We start from the raw sequence: 16,046 nt of genomic DNA, 5'->3' as shown, positions 1-16,046 counted from the left end.
AATATCCTATTACTCAACTTACTTCGCGTTACAGTAGCATTCCGTTTGTTCGAACTTCCGCCTGTCGGAAGACAAATGACTCGTATAATTGAAGATATCTATGATTTCTCTAATCCGAGTCACTAGACGTTTAACAACTAGAAATTTGATAATTAATAATTTAACACACGTATTTACATATGTGTATGTATATCCATACGTATATATTTTAGTAACTACGCTTCATCATCGACATGGAGTAACGCAACGATGAGGATACCAAGAAAGAGTTAGATTAGTATCCTTCGGTAGAATCCTGTTTATTCTGTATGGAAGAGTAGTAGACGCGTGCTCCATGGAATGAAGAGTAACGCGATCGCGTAACCTTGAGTACAGGGTAGCGTTTCAATTTCGCGTTGCTCGATCATCGAGCTATTTCTGGTGGTCGCCAGGACTGACCCACTTTCTCTACTTTCGTGCTGTTTCGCGAACGTCAGACAAACCGCGTAATACCGTCAAATTTCTACGCACTGTCTACTTTTGCTCTGCAGATCTCGTTCGCGAAGGATCCACGCCCATCCTGGTGTGGCGAAAACTGGTTCGGAGAAAACTAGCTGAAGCCACGACACGTGTTCTATTTTGACAACTGCTTTCATAGTTCCTCCTTCTTGATCTTTCACCGTAGCAGAGCAGAGCGTTGATCTCTTAATCTTTCAAACAATATAAAAGTCTGCTGCATTAATTTTTGGGGAACAGCGTGAAATATTAATGCGAAATTGCGAAGTTCGGAAGAAGAAGTAAATTTTGAATTATTTCTTGGAAGAATTACGCGATAACGAAACATCGATAGTTCGTGTACATATACGAAATTCATCTGGATCACACGAAACGAATCCATTACCAGGGAGAAAGGCGTCTGAATTCCCGGCCTCGATTTAAATGATTGCGTAATAAAAAGTGAACCAGAATGATAAAGTTTTTCGGCGATGAACGCGCGACGAATGAGTTCTCGAACCTTTCGAAAACATTCTACGCTGGTTATAGGTATACAATGAAAAGGGAAAAATTATTTGAGAATGGAGAAAGAGAAAACCGCAACTGTTCTATAGATATTTAAAATTAACAAAATTTTTCTGAGTATCAATATATATATATACTTGAGAAGTAATGTAAGAAATAATTAATAAAATGTTTTTCATTAATTTGCTTCGTCATAACGTTACGTCAGAGTTCTGGGGAACCCTACGAGTTCTACGAAAAAATAATATTGTCACGCTATCGGTAACTCATAAAGCAAATGTTTAATTTGCTTGTTAGTATGGACTGTAACAAATCGTTTCGCAATTGAAAGCGTTACGTGATTATAGTTCTATATGACGATTTATGCTTACGGCTGACTAAATGAGATACCGATTACGTAGTTTAATTGCTTCTAATGGTTAAATTATTGCGTAATAATGAAAAATACATTAGAACGACGAGACACAGGTTTTTGTAATAGTCGCATCCATTTTTCATTGTCGTACCCGCAGAAACGCCTTGTAACCTTTTAATCCATAGAAGAAAGGCATATCCCAGTCACGATAGCACATGCAGTTGCTTCTACTGTTTACGTGACTCGATTATCAATCGGCGATTGATTGCTCGCAATGAGGTATCGGGACCGCGTGCTTTCACATTCGTTTTACAAAACAAATCTATCTACGAATAAATCTATCGAAAGAATTGCGCTGAAACAATCCCTGAATTCGGTAGAATTCGGATTCGAGAAAAGCATAAATATACATAGAATTATTTGTAGAGATTTGTTATTCGTAGTAAAAATTCGTTGGGAATTTCGATCTTAATTGCGATGTTGATTTGATCGTAATGGTAATTTTTGATTATTTAAAAATATTTTCAGAAAAATTTTCAACCGTACCTCCTCACGGTCGCAATTCATTTAGTTGCATTTTTTAGCTTCTGTTTTAGAAATAGTAAATTAATATTCAGAATAGATTGGAGTGTTAAGGAGCGATAATTAATAAAACTCGGTTTAAACTTCATAATATCCTTCTCCGTTCAAACGATTATAACGTAACTGTCAGCTTCTTTAGTCCTGCATTATTCATTACCGAACCTTGATCGTCAAACGTTCACGGGAATAAAAACCACCGAGGAACCGGTGATCTTATTATATATCGCTCTCGCGGAACCTTAATGTTATCCTTGAACTTTCGCAAATTAAGCGCTTAAATTTCGCTCAAACGACAGGCCACATCTTTCATTGCGAAACTCGCAGCAGCATCAAACGATTCTCACAAACGGAATTACGCGTTCATTCAGTCATCGAGGATCCCCAGTTGCAGTGAGAAGTTCTCTTCGGTCGATTTGCTTGAAACAATATCAATACGTCATCGTGATAATCTAATTCCTAGTGTTGGTGAAACTTCAAAATGTTACAATATGTTTCGTACAATATTACATTCGTGAAAAGTTTCTACAAATGTCCAAATACTCGCACGGACCACTCTGGATATTACGAGGCAGAATCTTCAAATACGATATTATGAATGAATATGAAATAAGAAATATTAATAACGTAATTTCACGGTTTAATTGAAAAATCGATAAAAGGATACGGATTCGGGTTTCGCCCGCGGGCGATCCATTGTCCATTTGGTCGAATTCTTTCAGTAACCGGTCCGGCAAAAGTGAACCGGTTTCTTGTGTAGCAAGACACGTAATACGGGGCGCGATTACGAGGGACCACGTCGTGACATTGGGCGCGGTACTTTGACGGCCGCGGCTGCAGCCCTGGCTTATTCGGTGAAAGTTGGACAGTACGAACAGGTATGTAACCGATTCGACACGATCGAGACTGCCTGAGCCCTATTGTACTCGGCCAAGGGCTGTCTGCTCTCATTATCTCTGATCCTCATGATTTTCTCATTTTTATCACGTTCCATTCTTTGGTAATATTTTACATGAACTGTTGTTTTCCATTAACTTTTCATCGTTTTAGCCTTCGTTCGTGTATCACAATTTTATTCATCAATACCGGACCACTTTATCTTTCGCCTATATTTCACTTTATTATTCGTAAACATCGACCGATTTTATCCTCGGCTCATTTTTATAAATTTATTGTTTATTAATATTGGATGATTTTATCCTTGGGCCGTATTTTATGATTTTTATTTTTCCATCTCTGTTCTCGTTTTATATACCTGTTTCCACAATACTTTACGATCTCATTCTTTGTTGTTTTATCATTTTGATTCTTGCCAGTACTTCGTAATTTTATTTTTCGACAACCGTCATTCCAATAATATCGTCGGGAATAATAATTTATTTCTTTAAGTACGATCGATACCTGGTGATAAATAACATTTGATATTACTGGTTAAATGTATGGTTTTAGCATAGGTATAGTAAGTTAACTGTTTACATGATAAATGTAGAGTTTAACAGGTGCGTGTTTTCTCTTACATATTATGCTACGTAATAAATTACTGTAGTTTCAAAGCTCGTAAATTTATTCGTACGATCACTTATTATGATTGTCAATAATGTTTTAGTTAATTCGAGGCTTTCAATACTTATTAATTGATTTAGATTAAAAATGATTAAGTAGATCGAAAAATCAAAAATATAATATTAATGTATAAATTATATACATTTTACGTGATTTATATTACCTTAAATTGTACTAAAACAGAAGGAAAATTAAATTTTTCCAAAAACAACAATAATAGGAAATAAATCATTCGAAACATATATCTGCATTCGGTAATTAGCTCATTTTAAGATACAGGTGTCTACTATAGATATTACGCACCTGCGAATAAAAAACACTTTCTTTTTTTCTCGAATCTAGAGCCTCCTTATTTACCTTTCATTTCATGCGTTCTTAACCTGTTACGTTATCATTAAGACCAAGTCAGTCAAAATGATCGTTGCCTTGTACGAGAACACAATCGAGACTCGTTATTTCAGGAAAGTGATACAATTTTAAAGTGAAAACGTATTATATGGATATTACGTAATATTACATAAGAATTTTAATGAGATCTGAAACGTTCATGGGTACACGTTAATTGGGTGTAAATATCCAATAACCATCGCTTTTTACAGATAATTAAAATTGTCACTAACAGTTGGATGTTGAAATTGTAAAGTTTTATCATTCATATACGAAAGCCATGTATCTGCTATTTTTATGAATTTTCCAATTGTCTTCGTCGTTTTTATTATTTCTTTTTTCTGCAAATATGTAATTGGAACTTATACGATAATCTCTTTTTAATAATTGTATCTATTCATATAATAATCTTATTTTCACGCTACAGATCATACGTCAAATTTAATGATATATTGTTACAAGCAGAAATAAAATTTCCTTTCTCCTACAAGTATTAATACGAATAATTCAATACGTATGACTAGACGTAGCTGCAGTAGTATTAGTCATTATTTTGTCAGGCTATCATGCGTTTAATACAATTACAGTTTTTGACTATTATAACAAGTTTAGGTAATTTATGACATTTTCATCATATTTCACAGATACAGAGTTTCTAATACACAAATTTGGTAATAAATACATATATGTATGATACATCGATTCAAACATATTGTATACCGCACGCGTCTGACATATACACGACGATACTACTTGCAGAGATGCATTACTCTACATGCATTCCACTTACTTATTCATATTCTCTATACATATTAAATTAGCAAAATCTATAATATATCCATATAGATCAACGATATAATTGTTAATTTAGATACATTAATGTTTATTTATAATTTAAATAGCTAGTCAAACTAATATCTTAACATATATATATATAGAGGAAATAATCTTGCGAATTTGAAACAAGCAAGAAATATATATAGCTATATCTGACAAGCATACTTAATTACCCGTTACATAACCTCCAATTTTCTTTCCATCAAAGTCTCGTTACTACTTCAAACTCGGCATTATCATTATATTAGCATTATCATATTACATCTGAAACAAATCTTCTCGGCATTCTCAACCATTCATAAATCAGTTGACAAGCTACAAAATATCATTTATCCATGTTGAAATAACCTCAAAAATAAAGCCTGCAAATAAATCGTCTAGACCACATACCATAAAAATGCAATGCAACGAGACATAACACAATTCGTCTAGCCTGTTACGTGTCACGTAGTTGAAGGTCGTACACCATCGTACAAGTGAACATATACAGGGTGTCCCTCATTTTGGATTTCTCTACTTCCTTTCTCCAGGTAACCTATTTTTCGTAACTCTTGTTCGCTTTTTATGTACATACGTTTGTTTCGTCGACTTGACAGAAAATTTAAAGATCTATCGATATATTAGATCGACACGAACGATCGTATCTGCAACGATAAAAAAACAAGAGATAAATAACAGCTATAGCGGTGATGTCGTCAAGAATTTAAATAAGAAGACAGCAACTTTTTAAATTTCCTAGCGAGATTATCATTTACCGATATCTTAACTGCTTCAAGAAGCGTCACAAATCTGTGCGCGACTGATTGACTGATTTCATGAAATTTCGTATACATATATACGCAACAATGTAGTTTTATATTCTAGACGAGCTGTGAATGTTTATACATGTTTATATCTTTACTAGTACAACTAAATGGAAATTTGGCCCACCTAGTAGATATTACGATCATTGCTATACTTTGGACATTTTCTATATTTTTCTAAAGCATACTGGCGAAGTTTGAACTTCGGAAAAGAAAAGTGTGGGCCACCCTATATACAAATGTAGAGGTTTTCTTGCGTAAAAGACACAATACGATGAACGATACGGTGAACGAGCCCGATGAATCGAAGTTCGCGCGGATGAACGTGACGAGTGATCGATTCGCGCGGATGAACGTGACGAGTGATCGATTCGCGCAAGTACGCCTGTGACATTGATCGACGTTATTCGCGACGCTTTTACTTATTACGCCCGCACACGGTCAAGTAGGTCGTGGCGACGTAATCGATTGTGACCAGGGCTACGGAGATTACGAGGACACTGGCCCCGTCACGAGCTTCTCCACGCAATCCACAAAGAAAACCAGACCCTGTTGAATAATAAATCTTCCCGTTTTGCTCACGGTGCAACGATCGCGCCACGAGACGCCACGCTGCACGGAATAAAAATATTTCCACGTGTACTGGACAACGTTATCATTTTACATAAAATAGCCACGATGTTAATATTCCGTGGAGCTATCGAAGAAGACGTATGATCCTATTGTGAATGAATGGTTTGCAGGTTCGATCGAATGAATACTCACGATGTTTTTGATTTCTGGCGCCTTGTTAACGAGAGAAATTGCAAATGACTCAATAGCAGAGACTTACTTCTTACGACAGATCGTAAATTTGTGCTCCCTCGGAATTGCTGATTCGCGAAGTGTGCAAACGAAGAACTTGTTCCTTAGTAGCTTCTTGATGGAATGCGATAAATCCGAGGTGTGCTCGTTACAACAAAAAATACTATTTTAATTTCCAACAAATTTTTTCCAGAGTATTCCATTCTCAACTATTTTAGTTTCTAATTTTTCTAAAATTGTATTCTTCGTATACTCGATATAGTGAGTATAGTATATGGTATTTTACCTACCAACTTTTATAGTATAATTTATATGTCGATAAAGTCACATACGTGAAACCATATCAAATGTAATATGTGCTTGTGTATCACGTACAAACGCAAGGACTTCAGGAATCTAAATAACTCACAAATCAGACAATTTCGTCTAATTCGTTGTAAACACGCATTTATTTTAACTCGTTGATTTGTTCAATTAGGCGGGATTTAATAACAAAACAATATTAAAAAAGAAAAATCTTTACAGGAGCGCAGTGGCGGGAGCATAGGTGAGACCACCGATAGGAGCGGCATAAGCTAATGGCGACGAGTAGGCGGCTGTATATGCGTAAGCATTAGGATAAGTCGCGTAGCTGGTAACAGTTCTGGACGCAGGCAGGCTGACCAATCTACCAGGTTGAGGAGCTTGTGCTGCCAACTGTACTGGTGTAGCAAGAGCTTTCACGGGTGCTCCTTGTGATTGTTGTTGCTGGGGTTGTTGTCTTTGCTGTGGATGTTGCTGTTGCTGTTCCTGTTCTTGCTCGCTTCCCTGTTCCTTCTGTATCCTTTGCTGTTGACGTTGTTGGATCTGCTGTTGCAGTTGCAGTCTGGATTGCTGTTGAAGCTGTTGCAACTGTTGCAACTGTTGCTGTTGCTGTTGCTGTTGCTGTCTTTCGAGTTCTTTCAACTGTTGCAGCTGCTGTTCCTGTTGTTGTCGAAGTTGTTCATCGCGAGAGGTTGCACCGACTGTGACTAAGGGACCGGACCTAGCCTCGACGACCTCGACATCGGAATCCGGACCGCTGGATGGAATCGCTGGCGCTGGTGCAGGTGCTGCGGGCAAAACAGGTGCAACTGCCGCGGAAGGTGCGATGGAAGGTGCATACGGCACCAGTGGAGCGGCAATGGCGGCCACAGCCGTCGCTGGTTCCCGGCTGACCACCGCGTTAAAACCGTTTATCGGATCCGCCGTATACTCGACGATGCGTCGAGTACCGTCTGCCTCGATCAAACTGTAGCTACCCTGCACCAAGTCGCCGTTTCTGGTTTCGTATTGGGCCTTGGAATCCCCGGTCACCGCATCTTGAACGTCGTACGCGAAACTATATTGAGGCGCTGCGTCTAGTTCCTCGAGCTTCGCTGCCACTACGGGTGCCGGCACCGCTGGGACCGCTGGGATCACCGCCCCTTTGGAGAGAACCGCCACGCTTAAGAATACGATGAGCTAGAATTTTGGAGAGAAACGTTAGTATCACATTAGATATTCTAATTATCGTATTAATATTAGATATATCGTATTTTTTTCGATGACATAAAAAACATTAATAACGGTGTGCGAGCTATTATCAACATATCGATTAAATTCCTCTGATCGAAGAGCAATGATTCGGAACATAAACAGTTTGTCACTGTAGAACCGTAAGACGCACACCATTATCAATAATACGTCATTCGACCCATGCTGAACGTGCACTTCGTTATCTTGTTGAGGAAACGTCAGACTATCTTTCCCAGAAGGACATGGCTGACACTGGAAACTTGGACGATCAACAAAGTGGAAGCAAAAGAAGCAGAGCAACGTATTCTAAACCTAGGGATGTAAACGTTAAATAGAGGAGGAGGCATAATAAATCTATTTAGAGACCGATCGGACAATATTACTCACGACTTCAGGCGACGACATTCGATGTATAATAATGTAAATGTATAATAAGAGAAGAGGAACGATAGCATCTATCATGGACCAGTTAAAAATTGGTAAGCGTTACTCTACGTGACTCTAAGCGATATTATTTGATCGATAAGACTAGTCAGGACTAATCGTCGCGATTAGTGTACCTCCTTACCTTTCCAGCCATGTTTGTTTGCAAGAGGATCGCCAGGAGACTGATGCCTCAGGGTAAGATTCGTCGTACTTTTATACGCGTGATGACTGTCGGTGTTTTCGTGTCATCCGCCAACAATAACCCGAGCTATTCCTTGCACCCAAACACGAATCGTGCACACCCGTCTTACACACGCATACACACCGCCCCCACTTGAATCTCTCCTTCTTTTATTCGGGCTGCCTATTACTCTGTTTCTTTTACCATCCGATGACCTCCTCATAAATGTTGCGATGTCCATACGTACAACTACGAGTCGATGAGTATGCGCGCTTATGTTTCTTCATATCGTCGCGGCGTATACACGCGACCTGTATGCCAATATGTCGAAGATACAGAGCCACTTCGAGGTCGTGCGACGAAACCGCGAACGTAAACCGTGAACTCCGCTGTAACCCTCTTGACGAAAGGTGCACGCATTTCCAAAAGTTTACGATATTGCGCGATCGTTATCGATTAGCATTTACGTCGCGCCTGCGACACCTTTAGCCAAGCCTGCACGCGAGAGAAAAAAGGGTTTCTTAACGCTAGACGAGTAAAGTATGAGACTTGTATCAGTGAAATCGAAACGAACGTGGAAAATGTGTTGATTGAAAGGGAAAGGGAAACCTTTAACCGTATATTTTACAAAGATCATCGAGATTCCTGAAAATATACTGTTCGAAATTTAGAAGATTTCTATGAAGAACGACGAGTTGGTCATTTTTACCGTGTTCTGATTCCAACGATAATACTTGCGTCGAAAGAATGCTAACTGTCCGTTCTGATTCGATCTTTGGTAGAATTTTAAATTAAAAAGGAATTCTTAACATATGCAATGGCAAAAAGTACCGGCTATCATCGTATTTGTCGTAGCATCTACTTACCGACTAACTGGACCCAAGTATATTAAATCTCGAATCATTTAGCAGCACTTTGTGACGTGACTACAGAAATTTGATACCGTGAGAACGAAATGAAGATAACCTAGTAAAAAAGGAAACATTTCATTGGGAAAGAAGCGTATATGGAAGTAATTTTTGCAGCCGGTGTATATTGTTTGCGCTAAATAGGTAGTAAGTGAAGAATTTAGGTTAAAAATGACCCTTGTTCGTGTTTATCTTCGATTAATTCAAATTAAGTATTCGATTGATTTCTTTTCTATAGTAAAATGAATCGATAACGCTATGATAACAGCTAGCACCAATACATCAATACATTAATGTGGTCGGAACATGTGTCAATCGAATTCGTTTTAAATTTGACACACGATCGCCGAATTTTAAGTGCAAACGAAGTGTGAGCGGCCATATAATTTGTATGCTGATACATCGAAGAAAGTCATTCGAGGTTATTCGACGAAATTACGAAAGGTAATGGATTCTATCAGTATACGCTTATTGTGTCTTTTCTTTCCTTGCTCAATGTCCATATTCTTACAGGATCGGACGCCGGAGAAACCTTTCGTTCGAATCGAAGAATAGAAGGAAGAGATGATTCATATATGCTGACATACACGAGATGCTTTCGGTAATTCTTCTTTAACTCTGATACGTATATAGTATAATTATCGTAAAATATAAAGATAGAACGTTTATCATGTTCAGGGAAATTTTGCCTATGCTTCCTCAAATCTGTGTAAAAAGAGGCTACTTTCTTTCGTAACAAAACATTGTGAAAGGATTACAACAGCCGCTTGTAGTCGATTCGTTCTTTATTGTTAGATCCCTTATTTATTATGTACCACACGTATAAATCGCAATAATTTCTATTCATTTTCGATATATATATCGTCCACTTGTAATATGATATCTTTTATTTATAACATATATTTTACAGGAAAATTAAAGAATCATTCGTTTCTGGTTGAAAGAATAACTTTATTCTGCTGTAATACGATCTTCAAAGTGCTACAGCATAGAAAAGAAAGATCGCAAAACAATCTGCGTGGACTTACTTTAAAGCGTAATACTTCTACTTTCTGATCATCAAATTGTATTTCCTCGTGGATGCCTCTATACTCGCAAAAAGAGGTAAAAGTGAGGATGATTTTTGTCGCAAAAATATATGTTTTGAGCTATTTCATTTTTCATTCAAAGTGCCATAAAACAGCGACGAAAGATCGTATATCGACTATTAAGAAATTGTTGCCTTTAAATCTGTTTTGGTACGAATCGCGAAAAAATTTCTTAAATTTCACAGGCTTGTTCGAATTTGTAGAATTTTCGGAATAAAAAATGATTTTCACTTTCCCGTCCCGCTTCTAAGTATAAAAGCGTCTTCGAGAAAAATTAATTTAGAGTTGAGAAAGTAGAGACTTTGCCAACTGAAATGAGCCCACGCTAATAGTTGTACAATCTGTCATCAGGAAATTACAGTACTTCAAAAATTGATAACATTTTAATTCAGAATTGATGATCGCTTAACTTGCCCGCAAAGATTTAAGTAATAAACAACAAATAAAAGAAATTGGTAAAAGACCCATTTTATAATTTCAGAAAACAAGGATTTCCTAATTTACAATATTTTACACAAAAATATTTACTTAAATAGTCGTATGGAAATATAATTTATTGATTGATATCGATGCAATCGTACGATCTAGAAAAAGAAAACACAAATTTTAACTTTTATTTAAATTAAAATGCATCTAATTATAGAACGTAAAAACATAATTATGAGGATGGGAATAGCAATGATTACAATATATTTTAAAAAAGTTTTTAATATAAACATTTCATTATAAAATAATTGCAGTATGTACAGTGTAATATGACTAGTTACATAGTAAGCGGTACAAAACGGCAAATATAAATTTCTTCTGTATTACAAGCGAGCACTAAGCAATGCATGACTTAAATGACATAAAATTCATTTCATTTCGCAACGAGTGAATCCTTTTCATATTGATACCAATTTAATGTTATATTTTGCTTATTAAAACGAAATGAGAAAATAAATTGAAGTTAAAGTTCTTCCTCGTGAAGTTAATAAATTCCATGTACCATTAGGTCAACCCTATCCTTCTTTCTCTACCAGGATAAGTATAAATTATAAAGTATTAAAATTGTCTAAGGATGAAAAGCCACTGGAGCGACTTTCAGGGCAGGTTTAATGACAGCCACAGGTTCTCTGTGGACAACCGCGTTGAATCCATTCACAGGATCCGCCGTGTACTCGACAATCCTCCTGGTGCCATCAGCTTCGATGAAACTGTAGCTACCACTGACTATGTCGCCATTTCTAGTTTCTTGCTGAGTTTTCGAATCTCCTGTTAAACTGTCCTGTACGTCATAAGCGTAAGTGTATTGTGGATGAGGATCGTAATTAAATGCTGGATTCACTGGTGCAAGTTTAGCTAATGGTACTGCTGGTAAAGGAACTGCAGCTCCCTTGCATGTAGTAAATATAGCGACCGCCAGCACGATAACCACTTGCTGTAATGTAATAGAGAAATATTTAGTTTCTTCTATCAGAAATTAAATAATATGAACGAAATAGAAAATTTAGTTACGGTAAATTATAATATAAATTAGAAATAATGTAATTAAAATACAAAATAAATAATAATATTTTGAGATCTGATTAACAATATCTTTTTGTGTAAACTATTTTAATTACACTGTCTTGTAAACTGAATGTGTAATTTTCAAAAGAGCTTTTATTATATTTATATTATATTTAAAACTATATTTTAATTTATATTATATTATATTTAAATTAAACTTATATTATATTTAAAACTATATAAAAACATGACATGAAAATTTCATTTAAATTTAAATATATGAACCCTATTCGTCCTAGTTTTAATTCTTTCTCTATTAATATGTACACAACTGAATTTTTCATATACGTACCCTCCATTTTTTAATATGTGAATAAATTATACAAATTATATATATTATATTTTTATTACTTTATATATCTAAAGATGATTAATAACTTAACAACCCAATTAGTAATCAAGAATGAATTAACAAAACAATTAATCAGATCGTTAATTTTTAAGTTACCCTCTTCTCACCTTGAAAGCCATGTCGATTAATGTTTTGGATAATCCTACGATTGAACGAAAGTCAAGAAGGAAACTGACTGTTCGATTTCTAGTGACAAACGTATTTATAGGTGTACAGAGTTGTCATTTGTGAATGTACGTGAACCGATGCTCATCGCAGCCCTCGATGCATCGCAAATAGCTTCGAAGGCGTGTACGTGACGCGCTTCCGACAGAGTAGCAAAAGTTTCGCTCTCATTTTTAGTTCTCTAGTAGCTGCACATTGAACCCTTCAAAATTTTAGCGATAATTTTTATCATTCTTCTATCAATTCAAATTATATTAAAAACTGCTACCTTTGAGAATAAATGTGGAAATAATCTTCAAATTACATTAAAATTGTGTAAAAAGAAAATAACTCTGTTCGACGTTCGTATAGCAAAATATAATAGCTTACTATCTTTGAAATTAATTAACAACAGCGTAGAGTATCTCTCATAAAAGAAGATGTAGTAGAAAAAGATGAATGGGTTATTACACAATGCATAATGTAAAAATTTAGAGGGAAATAGGAACAATTTGGACAATAATTCTTCCAGGTTAAAACTCTTGTGCTTTCACCATTGCGTAATTCCGTATAGCTTTAGTCGCAGTAAGTGTAACGTTTCCGTCATGCGAGCACATGGCGCGAAGAATACTAAACAGTTGGAATGATCCGCTTTGGAATGCTCACATTTCGTGTCCCTCGTCCCTGTATCTCGCATTGGTTATCCGACTAAATACTGGAAGCATTAAAGTACGCATCTGGTTCTCTGAAATTATAACTTTTCACACTTTGATCATAATTAGAAGCTAAAGGGAAACCAAAGGATATCATAAAATAATTCATTAAAAGAATTAATTAACCCTTGAAATATAGGCGCCTGGAATCAATGACTAGATTAAGCGTAATTCATGGTAAGTTTATACAAATTTCACCGATAATAATAATTTCAAATTGTATACAAATGCCATTTTAAACTGCATAATGAATTGAAATTGAAAATAGGTGTTTATATTACAACATGTAATGTATTTACATATAAAATTTATTATGTAGAAACTTTTACAGAATAAAACACACAGTCATTAAATAACAAATTCCGATAATACTCTACTTTATTCGTGTGTGTGATTACAATTTTTACGATTCAAATAAGATTGAAGGAAGTATAAAATGTCGCTGATACAAAATGTTCAATATAATGTACCAATAAGTATAAATATTTTAAATATTCAAACCACTTTAGCAGCCTTATTTTTGTACAATAACATGAGGATATATTTATTAATTAATCAACGTCATTAATTAATAGTTTAATCAGGATGATTACTAAATTTAATTTACATGCTGAAAATTTACCTTGTATTATAATTTCTATATATTTTTACAAGATATTTTTATAAGAAATTTATATATTATGATTTATTAACAACTAATAACATAAATCTAACCCCAATCATTCACTTCCAAAAAAATAGTTCTTATATACTATGAAGATTTAATATAATATAGTATCATGGCCATGTAATCTTTTGTCTCTTCTTTGATGGAGCTTCCTAAAATATATGAAAATAATTAAAATATTTGTTCTAGGCATTCGTTAGTAAATAATCATTATTTACGTTATTCATATTGTAATAAATAATCTTACAATTTAATTAGCATTAATGTTATATCAGTAATGATACGTGCATCTATATAAAAACAATCTAACAAACCCAAATAAATACATAAATGAAAATTAACTACAAGTGATGGAATAATTAATAAACATACATACATCATGTTTTCCATCATTATTACGTTTCTCAATACCATTGCATTTTTTAAAGGTATTTGAATTATATAAACGTATTTTATTAGATGTTTGTTTAACTTCATTTGCAGAGGATTTTGGTCTTATACAAAAAATCTCTTTTGCCGTTTCATTTACATCTGTTTTCCTAGTACCTGTACCATTCCTATAAAAAATTAATGTAATTACTTTATTAAAGGAGATATAATTTTATATTGAGCAAAATGTTTTTACTTACAATGAAACAGGATTTCTGTGTGATTCATTAACAGAGTGCATTGCCTCATTATGTTGTCTTATATCTGAATTTTGATTGCTCTCAGATTGTCTTTGAGGTAATGGCAAAGCCACCCGTTTATATAATTCTATTAATTCAAATCTGGATAAATTTTTATAGTCACTGAAGTCAATACATCTCTATAAACAAAGCAGGACGAAAAGATGTTTAAATAATTGTAATATATATAAATATTGATATTAATAGCTATTTAAAAAATGCTATAACAATTTTTTATCCCAATGGAAACCTACAACATTTAATTTTATATTTATAAAATTACAATATCTCTTGCAATATAAAACAAGGAAATTTCATATCTTGATAGTAGATAAGATACTAGTTCTAAAAAATTCTTTTTATTACAAAATGTAAAAAAAGAACAATGATATTTTAAATTACGGTACAGGATATCTATAAGAAAGATTTTCACACATTATCAGATATATCTGCAATTAAATAATTATTAGTTTAATACACAAAGATATATAAATTCTTCACGATTTAATGAAGAAAAATTGTTGGTAAACATAACCTGGTTTGCTTACATTTTCTAAAATTTCCTTAAGATCTGATTCTGACAATAATTCAGGATGAGTTAATTCATACATTCCTAACGTCGACATTTTATTAAATATTTCATGCACTAATAAAATCTACTTTATAAAATATCAAGAGACCATTTGACAACTTCCATACACAATGTTATATTCAAACAATGGTTTGAGTTGGTTATCAACAGTTATCATTCGATAAGTATGACAATATCAGATAATATCTGATAATACCGATTATTTCAAAATATTTATAATTATACACACATTTTGCTAGTTTATAAATTTTATAATAAATCTTAAAAAAGAATTTTATGTATTACGTGAAATAATAACGCTCATTCTTACTACCATGCTGACGCACTCCATTATACAATGCACTGATTTCTTAGAAATTTATGTCTATACAACGTATATTGAAAAACCGGGAATTTCCTACAGCGACATGATAAATTGAAAACACCTTTTCCTCGTATTTAAAATTAATAGCTTTTTAATAATAAATATATCTTTTTCTAGTTAAATGAAGTTAATTTACCATTATAACTGTTTAACTAATTTTTAAATCATAATTTCGTTAACTAATTTGTACGTATCAACTTCTAAATTGAAAATTTTAATGCAAAATTTTTTAATCATATTTAAAATGAAATATTTCTTGTAAATGACAAGATCATAAAATTAAAAGGCACAATGTAAAGGGATAAAAAGACTTGCTTGATGTCATGTTTTTTTCTAAAACTAACTTTCTTTATTCCTTTCATCATTAGATTTTTCATTATTGTATTCAATGTGATTTAAATTTTTCATTTCATTCATAATTCTTTATAATACCTAACTATGTACTAAGAAAATCTACACATGATCATAACAGTTCGAAATAATAAACAACAAAAATGAGTAACGAATAATTTACATTCATTAAAACAAA

General features: G+C 34.1%; 3 protein-coding genes and 1 long non-coding RNA gene across 7 annotated transcripts; 1 reads left to right on the top strand and 3 right to left on the bottom strand.

Annotated features, from left to right (window-relative positions):
• Positions 1 to 6,755: 6,755 nt before the first annotated feature.
• CPR3 (cuticular protein 3) lies at positions 6,756 to 8,558 on the bottom strand. Its single transcript, XM_069132878.1, has 2 exons — positions 8,432 to 8,558; positions 6,756 to 7,809 (listed from the first exon to the last, which is right to left on the bottom strand). Exons 1-2 carry the CDS (start codon positions 8,441 to 8,443, stop codon positions 6,847 to 6,849), a joined length of 975 nt encoding a protein of 324 aa, XP_068988979.1. The 5' UTR covers positions 8,444 to 8,558; the 3' UTR covers positions 6,756 to 6,846.
• LOC138190242 (uncharacterized) lies at positions 8,326 to 11,660 on the top strand. 3 transcript variants are annotated; one of them, XR_011176241.1, is made up of 5 exons: positions 8,326 to 8,342; positions 8,440 to 9,525; positions 9,617 to 9,822; positions 9,892 to 9,979; positions 11,526 to 11,660. It is a non-coding gene; the product is annotated as an uncharacterized LOC138190242 (long non-coding RNA). The 3 variants fall into 3 exon arrangements; XR_011176240.1 differs by lacking the exon at positions 11,526 to 11,660 and adding an exon at positions 10,289 to 10,553 and having other exon boundaries at positions 8,327 to 8,342; XR_011176239.1 differs by lacking the exon at positions 11,526 to 11,660 and adding an exon at positions 10,057 to 10,101 and having other exon boundaries at positions 8,328 to 8,342.
• CPR4 (cuticular protein 4) lies at positions 11,209 to 13,491 on the bottom strand. The gene is made up of 2 exons (XM_069132899.1): positions 12,477 to 13,491; positions 11,209 to 11,886 (listed from the first exon to the last, which is right to left on the bottom strand). The coding sequence occupies exons 1-2, from the start codon at positions 12,486 to 12,488 to the stop codon at positions 11,521 to 11,523; spliced, it is 378 nt and encodes a 125-aa protein (XP_068989000.1). The 5' UTR covers positions 12,489 to 13,491; the 3' UTR covers positions 11,209 to 11,520.
• Positions 13,492 to 13,586: 95 nt separating this feature from the next.
• Positions 13,587 to 15,614, bottom strand: LOC138190239 (ashwin). 2 transcript variants are annotated; one of them, XM_069132898.1, is made up of 4 exons: positions 15,464 to 15,614; positions 14,523 to 14,701; positions 14,270 to 14,450; positions 13,587 to 14,045 (listed from the first exon to the last, which is right to left on the bottom strand). In XM_069132898.1, the coding sequence occupies exons 1-4, from the start codon at positions 15,482 to 15,484 to the stop codon at positions 14,004 to 14,006; spliced, it is 423 nt and encodes a 140-aa protein (XP_068988999.1). In that variant the 5' UTR covers positions 15,485 to 15,614; the 3' UTR covers positions 13,587 to 14,003. The 2 variants fall into 2 exon arrangements, with proteins under 2 accessions (XP_068988999.1, XP_068988998.1); XM_069132897.1 differs by having other exon boundaries at positions 15,110 to 15,479.
• Between the last annotated feature and the right edge of the window lie 432 nt (positions 15,615 to 16,046).

The sequence above is a fragment of the Bombus flavifrons genome, chromosome 3, assembly GCF_040668555.2.
Source record: "Bombus flavifrons isolate JBK064 chromosome 3, iyBomFlav1_principal, whole genome shotgun sequence".
NCBI classification, from domain to species: domain Eukaryota; kingdom Metazoa; phylum Arthropoda; class Insecta; order Hymenoptera; family Apidae; genus Bombus; species Bombus flavifrons.
This window is presented reverse-complemented; position numbering and strand designations above follow the sequence as displayed.

What these genes read in the sequence shown, in the direction of transcription:
- LOC138190239 (XM_069132897.1), bottom strand. Translation starts at nt 15,187, where the DNA reads ATGTCGACGTTAGGAATGTATGAATTAACTCATCCTGAATTATTGTCA. An exon ending in TTAAGGAAATTTTAGAAAAT is followed by an intron (nt 14,702 to 15,109) that starts GTAAGCAAACCA and finishes CTTTGTTTATAG; the next exon opens with AGATGTATTGACTTCAGTGA. An exon ending in ATAATGATGGAAAACATGAT is followed by an intron (nt 14,046 to 14,269) that starts GTATGTATGTTT and finishes CATATATTTTAG; the next exon opens with GAAGCTCCATCAAAGAAGAG.